The sequence below is a fragment of the Girardinichthys multiradiatus genome, chromosome 11 (genome assembly GCF_021462225.1).
Source record: "Girardinichthys multiradiatus isolate DD_20200921_A chromosome 11, DD_fGirMul_XY1, whole genome shotgun sequence".
NCBI classification, from domain to species: Eukaryota; Metazoa; Chordata; class Actinopteri; order Cyprinodontiformes; family Goodeidae; genus Girardinichthys; species Girardinichthys multiradiatus.
In genome coordinates this window covers 21803403-21827716 of record NC_061804.1, presented here as the reverse complement: position 1 = coordinate 21827716, position 24314 = coordinate 21803403, and the positions used below count along the sequence as shown (strand labels likewise).

General features: G+C 41.9%; 1 protein-coding gene across 3 annotated transcripts in view; it reads right to left on the bottom strand.

Moving 5' to 3' along the window:
* Positions 1-24314, bottom strand: part of LOC124876004 (serine/threonine-protein kinase DCLK1-like) — an 89882-nt gene that overhangs the window by 45235 nt on the left and 20333 nt on the right. For 2 of the 3 annotated variants that reach the window (XM_047378467.1, XM_047378465.1), the window contains exons 4-5: positions 16645-16756; positions 340-432 (exon numbers count right to left, since the gene is read on the bottom strand). In XM_047378467.1, the coding sequence (XP_047234423.1) occupies positions 340-432; positions 16645-16756 (205 nt within the window). The remainder of the gene's footprint in view (positions 1-339; positions 433-16644; positions 16757-24314) is intronic. The other variant, XM_047378466.1, reaches the window with a different exon arrangement.

Genomic DNA, 24314 nt, shown 5'->3' with positions numbered 1-24314 from the left:
AGGCTTGTACACAACAGCAAAATTTATATTGAGTTTAAATTAAACATAGCTGGACTCTAATAAATTGATTATTTCATAAATCAATTAAAAAAAATATTTTTTTTTAAAACATAGGTTTAATTTAAAAAAATTAAAAACTTTTTTATATTTTTTCATCCAATTTGTGTTTGTATGACATTACAAAATAGCAATAAAATACATTGAACTTTATGCTTGTAATGACATAAAATGTGAAACAGTTTAAGTTGTCTTAATACTTTTGCAAGGCACAGTATATTACATGGCAGTGAAGCTATATTGCTTTAGCAAAACCAGAGAAGAAAAAGAGAACTGCTTTACCAAATGCGTGTGATTGGATGACAGGCCTGGGGGAGCATCGGTTGAGAGAGCCCGACATCTTGCCATAGGTCACTGACTTCATCATGCGGCACTCTGCAAGCGCAAAGAGTATAAACATGAGTTTAGAGATGTGGTAGGTACAAAATCTCTTTGTTTCATCATTTTTTCTTAACAAATAGTGTCTATATTCAGACACAAATGAGTTTTAAAAACTTCCTCTGAGTCTAAAGCTGGGATGTTGGATTTAACCCAGCATTGTTAATAGAAAAAGGAAAACTTATGAACCCTGCTGTAATTGGGTTTAGCTTCAGATCCCCAGGAAAAATGAGTCCTGACCTTCACTGGGCTCGCTTTCCAAACAGAATTATTGCGGCGTTTCAGGAGTGACAGCTGTGACTCGTGGGGGACTAATACTTTGCAGACACACAAGCCAAAGAAATGAGCCATGTGAACGCCTGCACCCAACCTGCCTGCCTCCTTCTACTCCAATACTTTCCTCGTCTCCTGCTCATTAACTCAGCCCCATTAAAGCTCATTAACATTTAAGAGAAGTGGGAAAGAGAAAAATATGCAGCCTGCCAGGCGTGCCTGGCCTCATCCACCTCATCTGAGTGTGTTTGTCTGCCTGTTTGTGTGGCATTTCTGCGGCTGAGTGATTAATGTACAATGTAGAGTGTTAACATGATGATTGTGTGCCAGAGTTGAGGCAGAGGCGATAATTATAGCGATGCTGAGAGGAGGCAAAGTCTTCTGCAGCTCCAACCGTCTTACTGTTTAGTTTGTCACTCTGTGTTCCTGCCTGTCTATTATTGCATCTCACTGTCTGCCAGTGGATAAAATGGTGTTAACAAACTCCCCGTCTCCTGGCGCAGACAAGACAGGATCGACATGTGTGTGTTTGGGGACAGAAAGATAATCTTTTTGTAATGTACAATTATTAGAAAGAGGTTAGGAAGTCAGGCTTTTAAAGTTTTAAATTTAACATTGACATTATAGGTCATATTTCATCTCAGTTTGGAGTAAAAAAAGAAAGTCAGACAGGAATTGCACCTGGATGCAGCCCTGCTAGGCTAACAACCTGTTTATCTTAACATAGCATAATCCAGGGAAGTTCTACCTGCAGAGTCTTAACCAGGGTTGCCGCATATGACACATTCATTGGGTAAGCGTCAATGATAAACAGTTCAGGTAAAGGCCAAGTTGCGTTAAATCAGCGTAAATATGGTGAAAAGGTGCATTGCTGGTGGTGTCAGCAATACGGCTCAGCACGTAAGAACACTTCTTTGTCATGAAAGTACATTTAGATATCGGTAGGTATTATTAATAAAAATGCAAAATTATTATTTTTAAAATAAGACAAATTACACGCGCACACAATATATTTCAATTCAATTCAATTCAATTCAGTTTTATCTATATAGCGCCAATTCACAACACATGTTGTCTCAAGGAACTTCACAACAGTCAGGTACATACATTCCTATTAATCCTAACAATTGAACAGTGCAGTCGGAGTTAGTTATTTATTCAAATTGGATAAAAAGTTTTTCTATCTAAGGAAACCCAGCAGATTGCATCCAGTCAGCGACTTGTAGCATTCACTCCTCCCGGATGAGCATGTAGAGACAGTGGACAGTCACTGGCGATGACTTTGTAGCAATCCCTCATACTGAGCATGCATGTAGCGACAGCGGAGAGGAAAAACTCCCTTTTAACAGGAAGAAACCTCCAGCAGAACCAGGCTCAATATGAGCGGCCATCTGCCACGACCGACATGTTTTTCTAAAGATTCTAATACTGCTTCATGCTGCTCAGCTTTGCCTCCGATTGTTTCACTAACTGCTGTATGTACTGTAACCCTGGATGTACACTGTATCTGCTATTTATTAATATAGTGAGATCTAGTCTGTCTTTAGTGAATTATTTTGAAAATCTGAATGTTGTGCACATTCTGCCAGCTGCCCGTTCTCAATAAACTAACTAAACAGTTCTCTGTTCTCGAGTGTCTCTGCATGTGGGTCGGATCGGCCCTTAAAACGATGACAGAACACTCAGGCCAGCCGGACCCTGCAGAGGCGCTCCAGAGAACTTTAACCAAACACAGTTAGCAGATCCAGTCACATGGTACGGCCCTCCGAACCCTCCTCGACCGGCAACAGCAGACAAACCAACAGCTAGATCAGATGACGTCTCTCTTACAGCTCGCTCTGCGTTCTCGGTCTGCCGAACCCACAGAGGGCGCAGCTGAGCCCCTGGTGTCCCAGCAGCTTCCGCTCGGCCGAGACGTCTCTCCACCAAACCCGGAGACATTTTCCGGGGAACTGTCGCGGTTTCTTACTCCAATGCTCGCTCATGTTTAACCGGTCACCACAAGCCTTTCCCCATGACGATGTCAAGATCTCGTGTTGACCGGCAGAGCGTTGCAGTGGGCGGAGTCAAGGTTCACTGATTGTAACCTCTTCGGTGTGACTTTTGACGACTTCATTAAGGAGTGTAAACAGACTTTTGATCTGGCCTCTGATAAGTCTATTGTGGCCCGCAAGTTGTGGGCACTAAAGCAACGCAATCACCCCCTCACAGATTTTGTGATTGACTTCCGCACAGTGGCTGCGTCCACGGGCTGGGACGCCAGCGCGTTAAAGGCGGCATTTTTTCAGTCCCTGGATGAAGCCAGAAAGGATGAGATCACTTTAGTTAATGAAACTGAGAGTTTAGATGATTTTATCGCTCTAGCAGTACGCCTGGACTCCAGTCTGAGGGAGAGAAGGCGGGCCCGCTCTGATAGACTGGGAGCCCGGCTGCAGCACGCTCCTCCGTCCCCGCTGCCGGTGCTGCTGACCCGGGTGGTCAGCCACGCCAAGCCGGAGTCGATGCAGTTAGGAAGGGCTAGGCTTTCCCCAGATGAGCGGCAGCGACGGCGAGAAGCAAATCAGTGTTTCTACTGCGGCTCCCCAGAACAATTCATCTCTGACTGTTCGGTCCGGACAAAAGGGGGGGTCCGTCGGTTGTGAAAGGGGGGCCGACGGACCGTACTCCTGAACACCAAGCCCCCAGATTTACCCTGCCTGCGACCTTGTTTATAAACCAGCTCGCTGCACAGATGACCGCTTTGATCGACTCAGGGTGCGAGCTGAACTTAATCGATCAAAACCTAGTGTTACAGAAGCAGATCGCTACTGAGCCCCTGTCCCAGCCCCGTCAGGTTCTGGCTTTAGATGGGTTGTCCTTACACAGGATTACCCATAAGACCGAGCCATTGGAGCTTGTTCTGTCTGATAACCACAGATAATTAATTACCTTTTTCGTATTTTCTATTAATCAGAGCTCATTAGTGCTAGGGTTTCCTCCACAATCCCCACCTAAATTGGGCTGAGCTGCGAGTTGACGCCTGGTCAGAGAATTGTTTATCTTCCTGCTTACAGTCTGCCATTTGCCCCAGACCCCAGGTAGAGGAGGGTGAGGCGGAGGAACCTCCGGATTTGACCCTGGTCCCCTCCGATTACCGTGACCTGGTGTTGGTGTTCATTAAGTCCCGGGCCCTGTCACTACCATCCCACCTACGACTGCGCCATAGAGCTCCTTCCCAGAGCCCCATTACCCACTAGCCAGCTTTATAAGATCTCCCAGCCTGAGAGGCAGGTAATGGAAAAGTACATCACTGTGTCCCTGGCAGCAGGTATTATCCAGCCGTCCTCCTCTCCCCTTGAAACAGACTTCTTTTTCGTGGGAAACAAGGATGGGACCTTACATCCCTGTATTGATTATAGAGGCCTAAATTCTATTACTGTTAAGAATAAACATCTGTTGCCACTTTTAGCTTTGGCTTTCGAGCCAGTCCACGGGGCCACTATTTTTACTAAGTAAGACCTCCGTAATGCCTACCATCTCATGCGAATCCGCCAGGGAGACGGGTGGAAGACAGCCTTTAAGACACCGCTAGGACATTTTGAATACCTGGTTATTATGCCTTTCGGACTGTGCAATGCTCCTGCGGTGTTCCAGGCTCTCGTGAATGATGTGCTGAGAGACTATTTGAACACCTTCGTATTTGTGTATTTCGATGACATCTTGATCTATTCCAGAAGTCTCCCGGAGCACCGCCACCACGTTCGTTTGGTTCTTCAGCGCCTGCTTGAAAATAGACTGTTTGTAAAGGCTGAGAAATGTGACTTTCATCAGTCATCCATCTCCTTCCTTGGCTTCATCCTGGAGCATGGACAGGTTCGTGCAGACCCGGAGAAGGTTGTTGGGACCCACAGCCATGGATTTCAACATTAAACTCTCTCTTCCACACCGTTGTTCATCGGGATAGGAGGGGGACAAAGCGCGCTAATGTCTTTTGCTGGCAAAAAGACATAAACTCTTCAAACTGTATCCAAGAGTGTCATAAGATCACGCGATCATATGCACAAGTTAAGTATGAGTGAAGCACTGTTTGTGTACCGGGTGATTTCGTTCATAAAGAGGGGAAATTAAGGTATAAGCATTGCTGACTTTCTCACCATGGTCAGAGGTTAGGTTTGGGCAGATTAACAGTTAGGATGAAATGATCTGAACGTTTTCATTTATGAAGTTTGGTTTTGTTTGTGTGAAACTCAGCCATCTTAGTGCTAGCAGGCTATCTGCAGCACACATGCCCTGTTTGTGTTCTGTGTTTGTGTGTTTTTAAGTTAAGTCAAACTTTACTTGAAGGGTGATTTTAAACACAGAAGATTGATCATAACGCGCTGTCCGCGCTTATGCATTTTAACCCTTTTATTAACCCTGGTATTTTAAAGGTATGTGTTGATTCTGGTGCTAAGCTATTAGCAGTTTTTGTTAGCTCAACTGCTAACCGGTAAAAACACGTGCTTGCTACTAAAGAGTATTTAACAGAAAGGTTGTTAGTTTTCAAGCTAGTGAATAATAGTTCCTAAACATCATTTACTAGATTTGATAACTAAGTAAACACCATTAAGCTCCATTTCTCCAGAAAGATTTGGCTCTTTTCCAAAATACTCCCTTAATAATATTTCTTCAAATATTATTTAAATAAATAAAGGCAGCTAATTAGACACCGTTGAGAATTAGTCATCCAGAAGGTTGGTTTTATTCAGCAGATCATTATTTAAAACATTATTTTATGAAAATAATATTTTATCTGATCTTGCATTGTGAATGGTTGTCTAAAGGTTTGCTGATTATTGCCTAAGTTAGTTCCAAGACTAACTTAACTCCGTTTCCAGATTCTTCAAGATAATCCTTGGTTCTCAAACATAAATAACATTGCATGCAATGTTGCATCACTCTTTCGGTCTTGGTTTTCAATCATCTTTAATCAACTTGTTTATATTGTACATAGCCCATTAGTCTTCCTTATTCTTTAATTCTGCTTGGTAGTTTAGTTGGATTGTTTTAGCATAGTAAAGAGTTTGTTGATTGAAATATGTTTGACTTTGAGTTGACTTATTTTTGTTCATAAATTCTTGTATTTTAAGAAATTGTGTGAATTCATTCCATGTGTGTACAGAGTTTATGCTGTTCAATAATGTCAGAGCTCGTCTCACACCTTTCTATTTTGTCCTAATACCATCGCCTTACTGGGCTGGTATTCACAGGACAACCCTTAACAGACCGAAATATTATTTGATAAAATATTAAAATATTAATATTAAATAATATTCTCAGATTAATAATTCCAACAAGGTAAAGGCCGTGGAGGACTGGCCAGTCCCTGATTCTCGCAGAAAGCTGCTGCAGTTCCTCGGATTTGCCAATTTCTACCGGAGGTTCATCAGTAACTACAGCCAGATGGCGGCACCACTGACCGCACTGACTTCCACCAAAGTGGCTTATACTTGGAACCCAGAGGCCGACGCTGCATTCACCCAACTGAAAGGAGGGTTCATTTGAGCCCCAGTCCTGATTTACCCGGATGCCGCTAAGCAGTTCACCCTGGAGGTGGTCGCCTCAGACACCGGCGTGGGGGCGGTCCTGTCCCAGCGCTCAGATAAGGATGGAAGGCTTCACCCGTGTGCCTTCTTTTTCCGCCGCCTGTCCTCCGCCGAGCGCAACTATGATGTGGGGGACAGGGAGCTCTTGGCCATCAAGTTGGCCCTGGAGGAGTGGCGGCACTGGCTGGAGGGCGCAGAACATGCTGTGCTGGTTTGGATGGATCATAGAAACTTATCTTATATCCAATCAGCTAAGCGTTTAAACCCACGGCAGTCACGTTGGTCGCTTTTCTTTTCCCGTTTTAATTTGTCTATCTCTTTCAGGCCTGGTTCCAAGAATCTGAAACCTGACGCTCTGTCCCGCCAGTTCGATCCCGAGGACTCGGAGAAACAGACTGCCCCCATCTTGCCCCCCAGCTGTACTATTGGGTCCCTTACCTGGGAGATAGAGGACCTGGTGCAGCGAGCCCTTCTGGATGACCCGGGGCCAGGAACGGGACCTCCCAGACGGACCTACGTCCCTGCTACAGGGCGGCCCCAACTAGTCAACTGGTTCCACTCAACCAAGTTCTCTATTCATCCTGGAGTCAGCCGAACCATAGCCGCGATTTCCAGACGCTTCTGGTGGCCCACACTACATAAAGACGTCAGAGAGTATGTCAATTCCTGCACCACATGCGCCAGAAGCAAGTAATCTAACAAGCCTTTCTGCAGGCTTGCTCCAGCCACTCTGTGTCCCCAGGCGACCCTGGTCTCACGTCGCTCTGGACTTTGTTACCGGTCTGCCAAATTCCCACGGGATGACTACTATCCTGACGGTCGTCGAATGGTTCTCCAAGGCCTGCCACCTGATTCTCCTCCGAAAGCTACCTTCAGCACTCCAGACCGCCAAGCTGATGGTCAAGCATGTTTTTCGCCTCCACGGCATCCCTCTAAACCTGCTGTCTGACCGGGGGCCCCAGTTCACCTCTCAGGTCTGGAGGCATTTCTGCACTGCCCTCGGGCCACCACCCCCAGTCCAACAGCCAAGTCGAGTGCCTCAACCAGGAACTAGAGTCGGCAAATCCTACCGAGTGGAGCACCCATCTGTTGTGGGCTGAATACTCTCACAACTCCCATGTCTCGATGGTAACCGGTCGCACTCCTTTTGAGATCTCCTTGGGATACCAACCCCCACTGTTCCCTTCAGAGGAGGCTGACGTTGCTGTCCCGTCAGTCGACATCATATCGCCAAATGCAGGCAGATTTGGGATTCCACCGTCAGCCCAGAACAAGCGCTATGCGAACAGACGACGCAACCCTGCCCCGCAGTACCACCCCGGTCAGACGGTCTGGCTCACTGCACGAGACATTCCGATGTCTCCCAGGTACATTGGTCCGTACGCCATTGACTCCCTAGTTGGTCCCACCTCTGTTTGCTTACGTTTGCCTTCCAGTTTCCGCATACACCCTGTGTTTCATGTCTCTCAGTTAAAGCCTGTCCAGACCAGCTTGCTCTGCCCTCCAGCCGGGAATTCCAAGGTCACCCGGTCTATTCCGTCCAGTGGATCGTTGCCTCCCAGTGACGAGGTTGTGGAAAGCAGTACCTGGTCAATTGGACGGGCTACAGTCCGGAGGACCGCTCCTGGGTACCTGAGTCCTTCATCTTCGACCCCACTCTGATCCACGACTTCCAGGCCTCCCGGGCCGCTTCTTCTGGGCCGCCGGGTGGCGGCCGTTGAGGGGGAAGGTGTCAGTATGGCTTCCCTGCCTGCCTGCTGCTAACCCGTTCCCACCACCAGGTGCCGTCTGCTGGGAGACACCAGGGGAATGCATCAGGTGTGGCTCGTTATCCCATCAGCCGGAGAGCCTTAAGAGGAAGGACTGCCAGCACTCCTTTGCCTGAGTGTTTTGCCCTCTGCGGTATTTCCTGCCGGCCAATTCCTTGTCTCTAGAGACCTAAGAATTGATTCTCAAGTTTTCTCTGTGACTAATCGCCTCTCTTTGCCTTCTCCAGATACGGATTCCGGACCCGAACTGGTTTCCCCTGAACTTCAACTATTGCATGGAACAGCTTACAGAAACGTGGACTGAACCCCAGCTGGCAATCCTTAGACCCTCTGGGCTCCGGCCCCAGACTCTGAACCTTCTCCCTGGTGGGTTACATGGCTCAATTAGTAAGCGTGCAGGTTTTCTCTTAACCACTTGAGATTCGGTTATCTTACCTGTGTTCTCACTCTGCGCAGTGTGTGTGGGTTTCCTGCTCCTGAGCCGCTCAAAGCTAGCTGCCCATTCTCAATAAACTGATTAAACAGTTCTCTGTTCTCGAGTGTCTCTGCATGTGGGTCAGATCGGCCCTTAAAACGATGACAGAACACTCAAACCAGCCGGACCCTGCAGAGGCGCTCCAGCGAACTTTAACCAAACACAGTTAGCAGATCCAGTCACATGGTACGGCCCTCCGAACTCTCCTCGACCGGCAACAGCAGACAAACCAGCAACTAGATCAGATGGCGTCTCTCTTACAGCTCGCTATGAGTTCTTTAAAACGATGACATCAGGTATTTGTGCATACCATTTACACTTTGACTCCTCCTTTCACACATTTCCACGAGTGGGTTGGTAATGTTTTTCACTCTATTAAAAGGTATTGCAACTGAAATTAGCCATAAATAATTGTGTATAACAGAATATTATGATACTGTCCATACTTTTCCAGTGGTGATTCCATTAAAGACCTTCCACAATTCCATGCCTCATTAAAAAGCTTTGAAAAAAAGAGGAAAAATGCCTTTGAATGCCTTCTCTAGGTCCACAAAACACATGTGGACCGGTTGTGGAAACTCCCATGAACCTTTAAGCACCCTAAATAGGGTGTAGAGCTGGTCCAGTGTTCCATGGCTGGGATGAAAACCACACTGCTTCTCCTGAAGCTGAGGTTCGACTATTGGCTATCATAAATATCTTTGTATATTCAGACAGATATTTTCCTTTGGGTCAGTAAGGGTCTTCTTATATAAAAAAATTATACAACCCAGTGAGAAAAGAAAAGACTCATAATTGTGAACACTAACAGAAGGGCAATAGTGTAGACACTTCCACTAACTTCATGTGCCATTACTACTGATGCCAAGATTGAAAAGTATTAAGTTTAACCAGAGAGACACAGCTAGAACTAGGTTGATTGCTAGGAACACCACTTACAGAGATAATCATCGGTAATTAATGAGAATACAGAAGAAAAAACATAGCCCTCCAAGCCTGGCTGCATGTAGGTGGTGGCTTTGTGGTCTTTCTCAAGAGAGAAGGTCGCCAAAGGAAGACTGGCTAATGGATTCAAGTAAGTATTATGTTTTTCAAATGTGAGGAGAAAAATGATGAGCAGAGAAAGGGAGAACAAAATAGGAAGGGGTGGAGGTTGGAGACCCATGTAGGATGGATATTATTCAGTGAATAAAGGGATACAAATGAGACAAATGGACAGAATAAAATTTGAACAAAAGCCAGCACTGACTGATTCATGTGGGACAAAGGTGGGAGCAGAGGAGGGTAGGAATACAGATGAGCACTACATGGCAGCTGAAGGAGAGGCAGAAAGCAAATCACAGATGGGTGAAGTGAGGACAGAGAGTATCCTCAGTGGGCCATGGCTGGAAGATGGAAGGAACGGGAACGGGGCTGTAAGAGGTGAAACAAGAACTGGAGACAAGAGAAGGAATAAGAAATAAGGTTCGAGACAGTGGACTTAATTTATTTTGTAAATTGAAGCAGAAAGACGGCAGTCCTTCTGAAGCTCAAGTAATAAACCACATGGATTTTACATCAAGTTCATTAATCACAGAAGTCACATCTCATAGTAAATGTTTTTATTTAAGGAGGTTGTTTCCCATCATTTGCTAATGGCAATACATTTCCACAGAGAGTGTGGTTGGTTTAGATTGTACAAATCAGTTTATACTTCTCTGTAATTATAGCTTGTTCCTCATTTAATTAGATCAACAGACCCCGAAAAGGATTCAGATAACTGCTTTTTACGTGAGTAAATGTTTATTTCCCTCTGGTTCCCATTGTGAATGGCTGATTATAATGCTAAGAACAGTGCTTATAATGCATGTATGCAGTGGCGTGCACAGACATTTTGGGGGGCAAGTGCTCAAGTGGAAAAAAAGGGCACCTTGTGCGGCACATGGAGCTGTCAGTTGCCTTTGTAGTGTGACATTTATTACAGGCACAACATGAACATAATTTTTATGTATTACTAAGCACCCCCAAAACAAACTGTCCTGTGGGTTGTAGGGAAATTACCACCCAGGAAAAAAAAACTCAAAACAAGAATGCATTTGACAAAATTCTCAAGATTAATAAGGCAACAAAATTATCATAGACTGATTTAAAGTTAGATTACTGATTCACAACCTGAACTTCCTGAGTCAAATTTGAAACTTACGTTATCTCACGTTCTTTTTCTTTTTACACACTGAGCACAACGTGTTTGTCTTGACTATATCATTCTGTACTTTTATCACAAAATGTCATCTGCACCAAATAACCGTCTGTTGTAGCAAAGCAGGTTACTTTGCCAAATTTACCAGGTAGGTCACACTAAATGAGTTATCTTCAGTAATGTGAGTAGCCAGTGACCATTCTACAGTGTAAATCAACTATACCCAGAAAATGAGTTATAAAATCTTTATAGTCCAATGTAACCAACATCGGAGAATATGATCATAAGAAGAATCATCTATATTTCTGCATGTAGCCAGTGTGATATATGTCAGAAGTTATTCTTAGAGAATAAAAATTAATGAGATTACAAGTCCTGAGAACTGATGTCTGCTATTTAGAAAATAAAATATTCTGATCACATCATCATTTTTACACACACAGAAGTAGAAAATACAACTTAGCCTACATGCCCCACATTTACTGAACTTTATTAAAGGTATATTAGTAGTGCATGAATTGTAATGTTAACCAGCTCATTTGGCCGTATTTGCAATTAAAAAAACACGAGTCAAACAGAAGTCCTCATGGACCATAATAGCAAATGTAATACGTACATCTATGAGATAGATTTGAATTTATTTTTTTTCTTTTAATTTAATCTTAGAGTTAAATCGTAGACATTTTCCTGGCGCATGGTGGCGCATAGAAGACATAGCTGGTAAAGCTATGCCATTGATTGGCCTGTTCTGTTTAGATAAAATGGAGGCATGTGAAGTTTTAACTTTTTCATCTGAAGTTTAGGAAGCAAGTATATTCGTTTTGTTTGTTTCCTGGATGGTTAGCCGGCCTGTCGGCAGGGCAGGGCTCTATCTGACGGCGGAGGGGAGGAGAGAAGAGGTAAGCTGGACCAGCGCAGGTCCAACTCTCCGATCTGCACGCAGCCCGTCTCCGCTGAGACACATGAGGTGGGACACGTATGTGTGTTGGCGAAGGAGGGGGAAATTTCAAAACGTGGGGTACTGGTATTATAGGCCTTTAAATTCAGAAATTTTACCTTGGGCCCCACACTATACACTGTAAAAAAAAAAAAAAAAAGATTTCTGGAGGGCACTTTTTTCTCCAAAAGATAAAAGGGCAGGTGCTCTAGCACCACCTAGCGTCTATCTGTGCACGTCCCTGCATGTATGAGAACCTGCAGCACATCTCTCTCTGTTCTGGCTCTTAAAATGCAGAAACAACAATTCGAGCGCTACGAACAAATAAATGGAGGCTAAATCGGTCAATATATCCAGTCTATGTTCATGCACAAAGCAGTGTGTCTTTTCAAAACTGTTTATACTCCTTGATATTTTTCACAGTTTTCACAGTTTGTATGTATTTTATTGGGAGTTCATGTGGTTTACGTATGTGGAGTTGTCAAAATGAGGGGAGATCCTTCCATGTATCCATGCAGAAATTAATTCAATCTTCATAATTGGATCAATGAAATATACAGAGGTAAATGTTCACATTTTAAAGCTGTTTTAATTCTCCTTTCTTTTGCAGAAGTGTATCACTATGATTGAGTTTAACAACAATCACATATGATGAAATGAGAGCCTAATTTTTAGAGTATCAAATAAATAATGATCATATAACATGGATAAGATGTCATGAAACAGTAAAATGAGTAGCTCTTTGCACTCTGGAACTGAGGACGGAAGAGGCCTGTATGGAGTCACACATTAACTGTGACTGTCTTATCTTTTTCACAAGTCTTAACTGTCTTATCTTTTTCAGAAGTAGAAAACTACAAGTATAATCAAAGAAAAATGTATGATTGTTTTCTATTTTTCTACAATTATTAAATGTGATGAAGAGGAGTAATGTTAATCAATTGTGATGTATGAATAAAAAGAATGAAGTGATGTTTTTTTTTTACTGTAACTGGTGTGAGAGCAAGAAGCAGAGAAACACTGTGTTAGAAAGCTTGAGGCTGAGCAGATAAGGAGTGCACCATGGCCTGGGAGCCAGAGGCAGCAGAGTCATAACATCAGGATGGGAGGGGCAGAGGAGAGCCAACGGGAACTGGGCATGGATGGAAGGTCAACGAGCAAGCTGAAGTTATAACAAGCATGGGAGCGAGAAACGAGAAGCCAGGTGCACGCTGTTTTTTGTCAGTCTGAAGTTCGAAAAACAGGCAAACGTCATAGCACCAGGACAGGAGCGGGAGTTGTGAAGGCCGAAAAACAGATGGAAGTCATAACACAGGGAGCCAGCTGCGGGCTGTTTATGACTCTGTCTACGGAGGCTGGGAGACAGCACCGAAAAGTCACGGCGACTGCATAACTCAATGATGGGAATGCTTGCCCGGCAACAAGGGATGAGCAGTGAGGCTATCTGCACTATAAAAACTGTGCCAAAGAAAGAAACGGGGTTGTTTCCTCGCAGAAGACCAGTCAACAAGATCGGACGGAGAAAGAAGATACAGATGAATCAGAAGACCAGAGACGCAGCCTCGCTGACAATTCGGCATTACAAAGAGGATCAACCCGTGTGCCCTGAGAAGAGCTGCAACTCAAAATTGAGAATCTGCATTTCATCTGTTGCATTTTTTACCAAGACAACCGAAGTGAACTAGGTCAGTGAACAACTGATTGCTCTAAGTTTCAGGCTTCTGGAAGTCCTGAACCAATCTCAATAACACCTCAAAGGTTTCCTTCAACTATTCAGCTTCTGGAAACTACCGACGTTTTAAACATATGCCAACAAAGTTTCTGTTCTTTAAATTTTTTATTATTATTATTATTTTTTCCAACTTGACCATCGAAATCCCGAGCACCAGCGCCTGTCCACTTAGAGGAAGAAAACTGAAGATTTGCCTTTCACCCAAGAAGACAATTACTCGTTGCCTACTGAAGAAATCATTCCACTCGGATCCATGGTGAGCCTCCGTCTCCAAAGCCTCTTCAGCCTTACCAGTTTCAGCATTAGGGAAAGATAGGTTAAGTTGATTGATTTATTTCTATTATTCAAATTATTAAGTTTTGCTGATTTTTAAGCTGTTACTGACCCCTGCAAAAGCATTACTAATTAAAGAAAGCATATAAAATTCTAGATTTATTGTGGAGAGTCAATTATTTGAGTGACCTTATTTTTGATTTTTTCGTTGGTGGTAATAAGTCTTGTTGACTGGTTCCAAATGATTTTAGGAGGTTTTTATAGGTTGCCTTAAGCCAAACTTGTTAAAACAATGCCCTTGGGGCTCATGCCGAGCCACTAAATGCAACCTAACCCATATACCAATTGCAAGTTGTAAAATAGGGAATGAGCAGCCGGTAACAGAAGTGACTGTCGAGGAGTGGATAACTGCTGTGGGCTACTCAGTTGTCCAAGCCACCAGTTGAAGAAGGGCGAGACTTCTGGAAAAGATAGGCTGTTAGAGGTTTGCCAAGTCATTTCCCGACACCAGCTTAAACAGATTTTCCAGTAAACCCGCTTAGTAAGACCTTCCAGGTTTAGGGAAGTCCGGACCCGTTGGATGGAGAGCTGGATTGAGCAATCCCCTTAGAAATAGGGAAGTAAGAGGGAGGGGTTAGCTCATCAGACAACGAAAGAGTGTATACATGGTTGTCCAAACTATTCAAACAGGTTAAAACTGAAAATGGCGCTGCTCCTAGAAAACCATTATCTAAATATTGTTTTTAAGTGACTGCCAAGCTAGTTCGTTATTATTTTGCCTTGATGCTCCAGTGAACAACTGAGAAGGTCCTTTTTGCATTTAGTAGTAATATATTTTAATACACACAGTTAGATACCAAGTGTGGCTTTTCTCCTGGCTGTGGAAAAGTGTCAGATATTACCCTCACGTAATTGCTGAAGGAGTCATGGGAGTATGCTTGTTTTATGGATCTGGAGGTGTACAACCGTCTCCCATGAGGTATTTTGAGGGGGGTGCTGCAGGAGTATGGGGTATCTGGGTGGCTTTTAAGGGCTTGTTGATCCTTGTGTGTCCAAACCAAGAGCTGTGTACTTTCCCAGTGCTTGTTGGACTCCACCAGGGCCGCACCTCATCATCAATCCTGTTTGCGGTTTTCATAGACAAGATCTCAAGGCGTAGTCTTGGACCAGAGAGTGTCTAATTTGGCAACCTTTGCTTTCTGAGTTGGTGTCTGTCTTATCCTCAAGTGGAGGAGCTTATCTTGGTGACTTGTTCACAAGTGATGGTAGGATGAAAATAGACAAATAGAATGGGGCTTCGTCTGCAGTAATGCAGGCGCTTCTCAGGGCTGTGGTAATAAAGAAAGTGCTGAGCCAAAAAGCAAAGTTCTTTTTTTCTGGTTCATCTATTCCAAACAGGCCTAAGTTCATTAGAAATGGTTTATGTTTAAAATAATGAGTTACTGAATACAGTCGTCCGAAACAAGCTTCCTCCATAGGGTGGCTGGACTGGGTGGGTGGCCTTAGAGATATAGTGAGGAGCTCCGTCATCCAGAAGGAGCTCAAAGTTGAAACGTTGCTTCTGCATCAAAAGGAGTCAGTTGAGGTGGTTCAGGCATTTGATTAGGATGCCTCAGGCACCTCCCTTTGGAGGTTTTCCAGGCATGTCCCACTGGGAGGAGACCCCTGGGAAGATGGATGGATGGATGGATGGATGGATGGATGGAAGGATGGATGGATGGATGGATGGATGCATGCATAACCTAGTGTAAAGATGTGTGTGTTCTTCTTCCTGCTAATTGCTTTTTAACATTGTATGGCTGTTATTTATGTTAAAATGGTGCTTGTGTGGAGTGGCACTTGTAGTGTTTTTCCGTCAATGTCTGTTTGTTTGTTTGCAGAGACCCTTGCAAAATAGCCTAGTTCATTCAGATTTGATGGAGAACATGGGCAAACATTTCAATTTCAAAATTCTACCACATATCCTCAATTGAATTCAGGTCCGAACTTTGACTAGGAAAGTCTAAAATATGAATACACTGATGGGAGCTAAACCTCCAGTCTTTCTTCTTTTGTTCCTTCCATCTTTCCATCCGTTCTGACCAGCGTCCTTGTCTGCAAAAGTAAAGCATCCCCACAGCATGATACTGGCACCATCACATGTCACCATGTGTTTCGCATGTTTAGGGTCAGGTATAGTGTTCCTTCCCAAATAGTGTTTTGGCATTTTTCTTTCACACGTTTGCTCTGTCTCCTACATGGCTTGCGGAAAACTGCAAACGGGATTTCTTACGGCTTGATTTTAACAGCTTGCTTGCATAGCAAGCTTGCTAGCTTGCATAATGGTCAGATTTATGGTGTGCATAACTATGTTATTTAAGCAGTCAAGTGGCCTATATTATAGGCCACTGATTAATTAATGTCTTAGTAGTTTTGCAGTTTTGACTTGCTCTTCCTATTTTTAGATATTGGATTGAAGAGTGCTTTGGGAGATAACCAACACTTGAGATATTGTTTTATACCATAACTCTGCTTTAAACTTCTCCACAACTTTATCCATGAGCTGTGTGCTCTGTTCTTCAGATCTTGTGATGCTGTTTGTTCTCTGACAAACCTCTGAGGCCTTCACAGAACAGCTGTACTCATACTGAGATTAATTAAACCACACTTTATTTTTTTTAAATGGTAAGGAAACCACAAAAAACATGTCTCATTCCCATCCTCTTAACAATTAAGTGCTAATTTGTGCTGATCTATTACATAAAATTCAAATAAATAGAAGCAAAAATTGTAAGCATATGAATCTTTACGCAAGGCCATAAATATACATCTGTGGATATGCAACGAATCCTGAGCATTGTGAACAGGTTCCTGAGTAATACACATCAATTATACTTCTTTTCTAGGAGGGCCTGAGTGCCTCTTAATGTAGAAATGCATTGCTATATAAGTCAAAAAGTATGTCCTAAATTCAATAATTCTGAGGTTGTTACATCAGGAAGAACAAAAGAAGATGGTCTTTGAGCACCTTTTCCCTTACCGCTCTCATCCAACATCAAGTCATCGTGGTAACGGAATTTTTCTGGTCCACAGGCCACAAAAATGTCCTCATCACCAAAGAAGTCCTGCAGACATGCCACCTAGAAATAAAGAAATACATACACATATGAGATCAGTTTTATTCCAACACTGTTAAACCCAGAACTTAATGCTTCTCACACAGAATATGCAGAATACATAACAGCAACTTTCTGCAGTTAGAACTGGTCCTGCAAAAGCAGCTCAGAAATCAGAAAAGGAAGAGGCTTTGACAGTAATTTCCTACAAGGTCTAACAAATCTTGAAATAATGGCTTCTTAGTCACACTGTCCAAACCCCCTTTCTTCAAGCAATAACTGTAATTCTCTTTTTTTCTGCGCTTTGGTGGAAAGAGCAATTAACCGAGCTTCAGGAGTCAGATAAAAATCACCCAGGGTGTCTGTGCTTGTTGTCGGTGCATGCCCAACGTGTCTACAAGCTGCGGCTCTTCACTGTTTATCAGCCCATTGGCGACTATAATAGGACCTTGCTAAGTTGCAATTTGCTGATGCGCAGTAGCGTGTTAACCAGACGCCCAAAGAAGTCGTTGGGGTTCCTCTTCCCAGGATACTTGCATCTTGTATTTATGAATAAATCAGATAAGAAAATATTTTAATGTGAGTAAACATAATGGATTTCCAAGAGAGAGGATATTAAGATAATGAGATCATTGTCTAATAAGAACATAGCTGACTAAATCCATATCTGACTCAGTCCTAGTGAGTTACAGTTGCTCTTTGACAGACTTCATACTCAGCAGTAAATAACATCTGACAGGCATCCATTTAAACACAAAGTTCCAAGTCACAGTTACCGACTCTGGAAAAAAGAGTTTATTAATTTATTACATAATAAATAAACATTATTTTACACGTTATTCACAAATTGTTACAATAAAAAACTCAGATGATCATTACTAGACACATTTTGTGGGTTTTTATTTCTAAACTCATTCTGCTGCTGTTAAAGAGTTATAATGAGAGGAATCAATCTGAGAAGGGCAAGGGAGGCAAATCTGGTGTAGACTGAATGATTTACTCAAGTGAGTAAATTACGCACAACAGGTCAACCATCACATCTGAGCCCCAAGCCACCAATATTCTAAATTATATCTCATGCTTTGGCAGCATTACAATCAGAAATGGGCTTTATGAGATGGCAACAGTTCATCCACCATGGCAAATTTCTCACCACAAAAACCTATTAAGAGCTATTACGGCTTAGGCTGCTCAGATTTGCAGCACTGCCTGGAGAAAACACAGAAACACAAAACAACTGTTATTGCATTTTCAAAGCAATTAATATCCAAGAATCTATTTAGATTCTCTTCAACCTGCAAACCAGTGCCCCCAAAAGAAAGTCACAGCTTATATAAAGGCATTACAAGCAAACTATCAACTAAAAAGGAAAAAGGGGCCCGTTTAGAGGATATTTGATGGTATGTGGGTATGAGGATATAGGGAGAGGAGCTCGCCGGTTTTATCCCCTAAACAAGCCAAGGGTGAGATCACGAAGGAATTTTAAATCAAACACACTGACAAAAACTGTCTAATGAGTATGGATCATTTCCCAATAACTTCTCAAATCTAGTACCATGTATGTGTTTCCCAGTATGTTTATACATTCAGCCACACACAAAATAAGAATGAGCGCTTCTGCACAGGCAAACATGAAAGGACATTATACTCCAGTTTCAAAACAGATTGCATATTGCTTCGTTCCCTGACATCCCCTGACAGTGCTCTGCTTATTTCAGGGTTGAGCATCTCCACTTCCTAACAATAAGACAATGATACAGATACAGATACAGATACAGACACTGACGCAGGTGATGTTTCACAAAAGCGAAAATTATCTTGATGATCCCCAAAAAACTTTGGGAAACCATTCTGTGGACTGATGAGACAAAAGATGAACTTTTCTTGCAGTTCTATGTTCCTTTGAATCTGGTCTAAAACTAACAGCATTTCAGAAAAACAACATCATACCAACAGTCAAAGATGGTGGTGGTAGTATTATGGTCATTACTTGCATCATTGTGATTTCTGGCAAAAAATCCTAAAGGGAAATGTTCAGCCATCGGTTTCTGAGCGTAAACCCCAGCTAACCTGGGCTGTGAAACAGGACAATGACCCAAGCGACACCACCTTGTTCTAATCTGAATAGCTCAAACACAAAGTTAAGGTTTTGGAGGGGTCTAGTTTTAAGTCTGATTAAGCTGCTGCAGTTTGAACCATAAACTGGCTTAGTGATTTAAAACCCTCTAATGTGGGTGAATTATAATAATTCTGGAAATCTAGAGGGCCAAAAAGTCCTCCACAGTGACGTAAAAGACTTGTTGTCAGTTATAACAAACACCTGACGGTAGCTGTGTCCTTAAGGGTGGCATAAATATTTTTCATTTTTTTTTATTTTTAAGGGGCTTTTACTATCACATAGAGCCAGGTTGGTTTGGATAGCTGTTTTTACATTGGTTATTTATGAAAACCTTTCTTATTAGACCCTTTTGTTTGTATCTATACAGAAAACACATAGGATAACCCATAAAAAATTGGTAACATTAAAAAATATGTTAGAGACATCCTGACTTTAAGTCAAAGCAATTAAAAAAATATTCATGTAATCTTTTTTTCCCGGATGTTGAAAAACTAAAACCTATGGATCTCATGTTATGGATTTTTACAACTGTCTCTTGAATCATAGTAAACTTTTTTATATTACCTTGATGATTTCTTCAGAAAAGGAAATCCCCAAGTTTTTCTTTTCCTTTAGCTTTCTATATAACTTAAATGCATAGCAAATTGTTGCACATAGAATAAAAAAAAACCCATCTGTAATTAGTAATATAAGTTTCAAAATAAGTAAAACATGTTAAAATTCTTGTTTGTTTAAAAGAGGCACAGTCAAGAAAAATAAAATAAACCTTAAGGTTTACATTAAGGTTTTAGCACCTTGCAACCTTTGTGTAAACTGCTCACATATTCGTCCTCTCAATATCAATTAACTATTACAAAATGTATCACTGAATAATTTTTCTCCTCATTATTATTATTATTATTATTATTATTATTTGATGAAGGGTGTAAAGTTATTTGTATAAAGATAATATAATAATAAAGAATATAAACAGAGGTACCTATTTCAAGACATAAAAATAGGCAAACCTTGCTCACATTGTATGAATATTAACTCCAATCAGTTGATTAGATTAGATTAGAGAATTATTTGAGCTCTAATGAAATAATTTACTCCTCAGGATATAATTAATAAGCTTCTGACAGAGAAAAAACATAGGTAGTAGGATGACAACATTAAACTGAATTTAGAAGAAGCAGAAAACAGCTAAACAAACTGGCAGTCCACGGTGGCATCTTTAGGTTGATGAGCAGGACAAAAGCACAAACTGCAAGCTACTAAGATGGGTGTGAAAAAATATGGTTTTCATGGCAGTAATGTCCTCTGGGCATCAATGCATGCCAGCCATGTGCCACTTTACTGCACAATGTGCAGGCAGAGATAAAGGAGTACCATCATTCATATGTTATCTGCTCTGAGCATTTTACTCAGCTAAACTACGCCATTCACAGAAAATGCCCACATGAACGCGTTTATGCAGCACATGGTCTTTTTATGTTGAAACACTTATGCAATACCTCTTTTTTAACAGCTGTGTTCAGACAATGAACGCGGTTTCTTAAAAAGAAAGAGCAACAAATGATGGAGAACAGAGGGAAAAATATCAAACAAAAGTAGTCGGAGAGAGAAATCAAATTCCCAAGTCCCCTCGAGTTAATCAAAAGCAAATACAGAGCGAGAAAAAAGATAGAAAACAACACAACAGGAGAGATCTATTTCCTGACTTCTGCTCTGAGCCCTATGAGCCAGAAGACAAAACAAGCTGCTTTGATGTATCTGGTTCTCCGTTCTTTTGGAAAACCAGTGTAGTTACACAACATCTGCCACTTTCGAGAAACAAGGACAGGATTAAACAAACAGAGCAAAAACAGGGGGAGAGAGTGGTGTGAAGAGGGGTAATTTCATAACCACTTTTATAACCAGCCTCCTTCTCTATGCTGTGCACTGCACACATGACAGACTGTACAGTTTACACGCTATTTATAAATGTAAATGTCTACAATGAAAAAAATGGCATAATAAAACAACTCAGAACAAGGGAGGCGTGACCTTACAAAAGGTTGGCCATCACAAGTGCCATATGCAAAAAATATAAATGCTTCTCAGCAGCTTTGATGTTAGCAGTGTGCCACCTAGTGTTCAAATCACAAAACTCCTACCCTGTTTGTTCTCTTCTTAAACACAAATCAGTTACATTTTAATGAATGGTTACTAACTGGTTAGTTAGCTTTTTTTAGCAAATTCAGTGCAGCAGAAAATACATTTTGCAGAACAATCACAGAAATCAATAGCTCAACTTGACAAAAAAAAAAAAAAAGTAACACCACATGGTGGCACTGTTTAATAACTATATAACTTTAGGACATTGAAAGCAATTTGATTTATTCTCGATATAAATACAGGCTTTCTGTGATTGCCTCAGAGGTTTGTTGGGGAGCATTAGTTTGCCAACAAATCATATTTGATTATATTAGATTATTTGCTGTTATTTCAGTTTTTAACTTTATGTTCTCTCTCTTTTCTCTTCCTAGAAGCTACACCTGGCCTGGCTCTGTGTCTACCTGTGACACCTTTCTGGAGCGGGGCATCGTCCAAGCTTCTGCTGGCAACAACTTAATGCTCACCTTCTACCGATGATCCACATAGACCTGTCTTTTAGTGTTTAATCCTTTCTCTCTCCTAGACATAGCTACTGACTGAGCTTTTACTGTAAGTCATTCTATGTGCTCTCTTTCAAACTCTAACCTTAAAAACTGGCTCAGAGTTTATCTGTTCTTTCTTTCTAGATGAAACGACTATAGGAGCTACATCCATTAACATTTACTTTTCCTTCCCATAGAAAGTACTCCTGGATCAGTGCTTCTTTGTTCTCTTTGTGTCTCTGCTCTGTTCTCTCAAACCCCCAGTCGGTCGTGGCAGATGGCCGCTCACACTGAGCCTGGTTCTGCTGGAGGTTTCTTCCTGTTAAAAGGGAGTTTTTCCTCTCCGCTGTCGCTACATGCATGCTCAGTATGAGGGATTGCTGCAAAGTCAACGCCAGTGACTGTCCACTGTCTCTACATGCTCATCCGGGAGGAGTGAATGCTGCAAGTCACTGACTGGATGCAATCTGCTGGGTTTCCTTAGACAGAAAAACTTTTCATCCAATTTGAATAAATAACTGAATCTGACTGTACTGTTCAATGGTTAGGATTAATTGGAATATTTGTACCTGACTGTTGTGAAGTGCCTTGAGACAACATGTGTTGTGAATTGGTGCTATATAAATAAACTGAATTGAATTGCACAGTGGTGCAGTTGGTAGCACTGTTGCCTTGCAGCAAGAAGGTCCTGGGTTCAATTCCCGACCTGGGGTCTTTCTGCATGGAGTTTGCATGTTCTCCCCGTGCATGCGTGGGTTCTCACCAGGTACTCCGGCTTCCTCCCACAGTCCAAAGACATGCCTGTTAGGTTAATTGGTAACTCTAAATTTCCCTTAGCTGTATGAATGAGTGTGTGCATGGTTGTATGTGTGTTGCCCTGCAATGGACTGGCGACCTGTCCAGGGTGTACCCAGCTCCCCTGTGACCCACTATGGAATAAGTGGTAGAAAATGACTGACTGATTAATTGAAATCATAAACAAGTAACACAACAGAGGTCAAGCACTGTTCATTCCATTTTTCCAAAACGGTAAGAATATGGCACAACTGTACACCTACCAAAAAAATATCTGTCTACCTAAAATGACAGGTGAGACAAGGGGAGTATTATCTACAAAAGCAGTCAAAAGGGCCTTGGTAGCTCTGGAGGAGCTGCAGAGATCCTCAGTTCAAATTGGACAATCCCTCAAAAGGACACTGATAAGTCGCTCAGTCTACCAATCTGGCCTGTATGCAAGAGTGAAAAGCAGAAAAAACTATTAGAAGACCTGTTTTTAGCTTACAGCTTATTATGTGGCAGAAAATTTAAACTGCATATCATCTTAAGCATATCAACCCCAGTGTGAAACATGATGGTGACAGCATTATGGTGTGGGGAGGCTTTTATTCAACAGGAACAGAAAAGTAGGTGAAGGTTCATTTGAAAACAGACAATCCTGTATTTTGGTTGCAGAAGACTTAAGAATAGGGCAGGGGGTTCAGCAGGCATAGTGGTTTGCTTTATTTGCTTTGTTTGCAAGCCACTATGTCTATTTAACACTTGTTTTGTAAATGAATATAAAAAAAAAAACACTGCAGGATCTATACACAGCTCATATCTGAGCCATCATGTGGTTCTGAATCTTTTTGTACTGAGGCAGGTTGTCTTGCTCACTTGTAGCTTCTGCAGCTCGGTGGCTAAGAACAAATGATCAGTGACAGCCCTTCTTGTTCTGCACATTTAAACGAACTATTCTTGTCTTCTGTGTCATATGGCAGGTCTTACTAAAGGACCCATCCCCCAGCTCCTCAGGTTTAAAGTAAGAGCTTCTGACAGCCAACCAATACAAAATCAATAGAAAATAAACTGCTTAATGCATCTTAAATGTGAAGACAACTAAACCAAACACAAACAATGATGTTTTTTTCTGACTACACTTACCAAACCTGTGACTGTAAACTTGTTTTATGAGGTTTTGATAGTATTTTTGCAGTGTTTGTTTAGTTTTGACCTTCAGGGTCATCATGTATTTTACATTATATTTAGGTTTGGAGTGCTTTAAAGATGCCACCAAATGCATACATTTCTGAATTTTATAGTGTTCTGATATTTTACTTGTCAGAGTAGTAATTCGTTCATACAATAACTAACAGCTTTAGCAGAATCCCTGTGTACTCCTATTGAAATAGAATGTAACAGGTTGCTAAAAAGCCAGAAGCCAACCTCCAATGTTTCTCCACCACAATAGACTCACAGTGTTTACACAGAGGACACGGTGAGGACAGCGTAATCCAGACCACAGAAATACCACAGTTTGGAGGGATGAGCTGTCACTGTGTTCTGCCAAAGGAGCTTAGATTAATGGAGCTCTCTGTGGTCCTGGCCATGCTGCCCTGAAACAATAGCCTCAGAGAAAGACTAGAGAAGCAGGCAGATAAGAATTGATAGGCAGATACTGATCAACAGGCTGAGTGAGAGGGTAACAGATGGACATACTGATACAAATCAGATGATGAGGCCAGCAGAGACGTAAACAAACTTGAGACTCATCTTTTTGGTTGGGTTTTTAGCAATGTTTCTGTAATTAAAATGATTAATTCCTAATTTACCCTTATGTTAATTTAATTGTATCTGCTTTTTTGTTGACTAGACATTGATGTGATTTTTTTTCCCATTTTGTTTTAAAGCCACATTCAATTAACATTTATATCAACTGTAGCTTCTAGTTCTAGTTTAGTTCGGCACAGATCCCACAAAGGACAAGATTTCCAGGGAAACATTTGCTTAAAATATCTATCTATCTATCTATCTATCTATCTATCTATCTATCTATCTATCTATCTATCTATCTATCTATCTATCT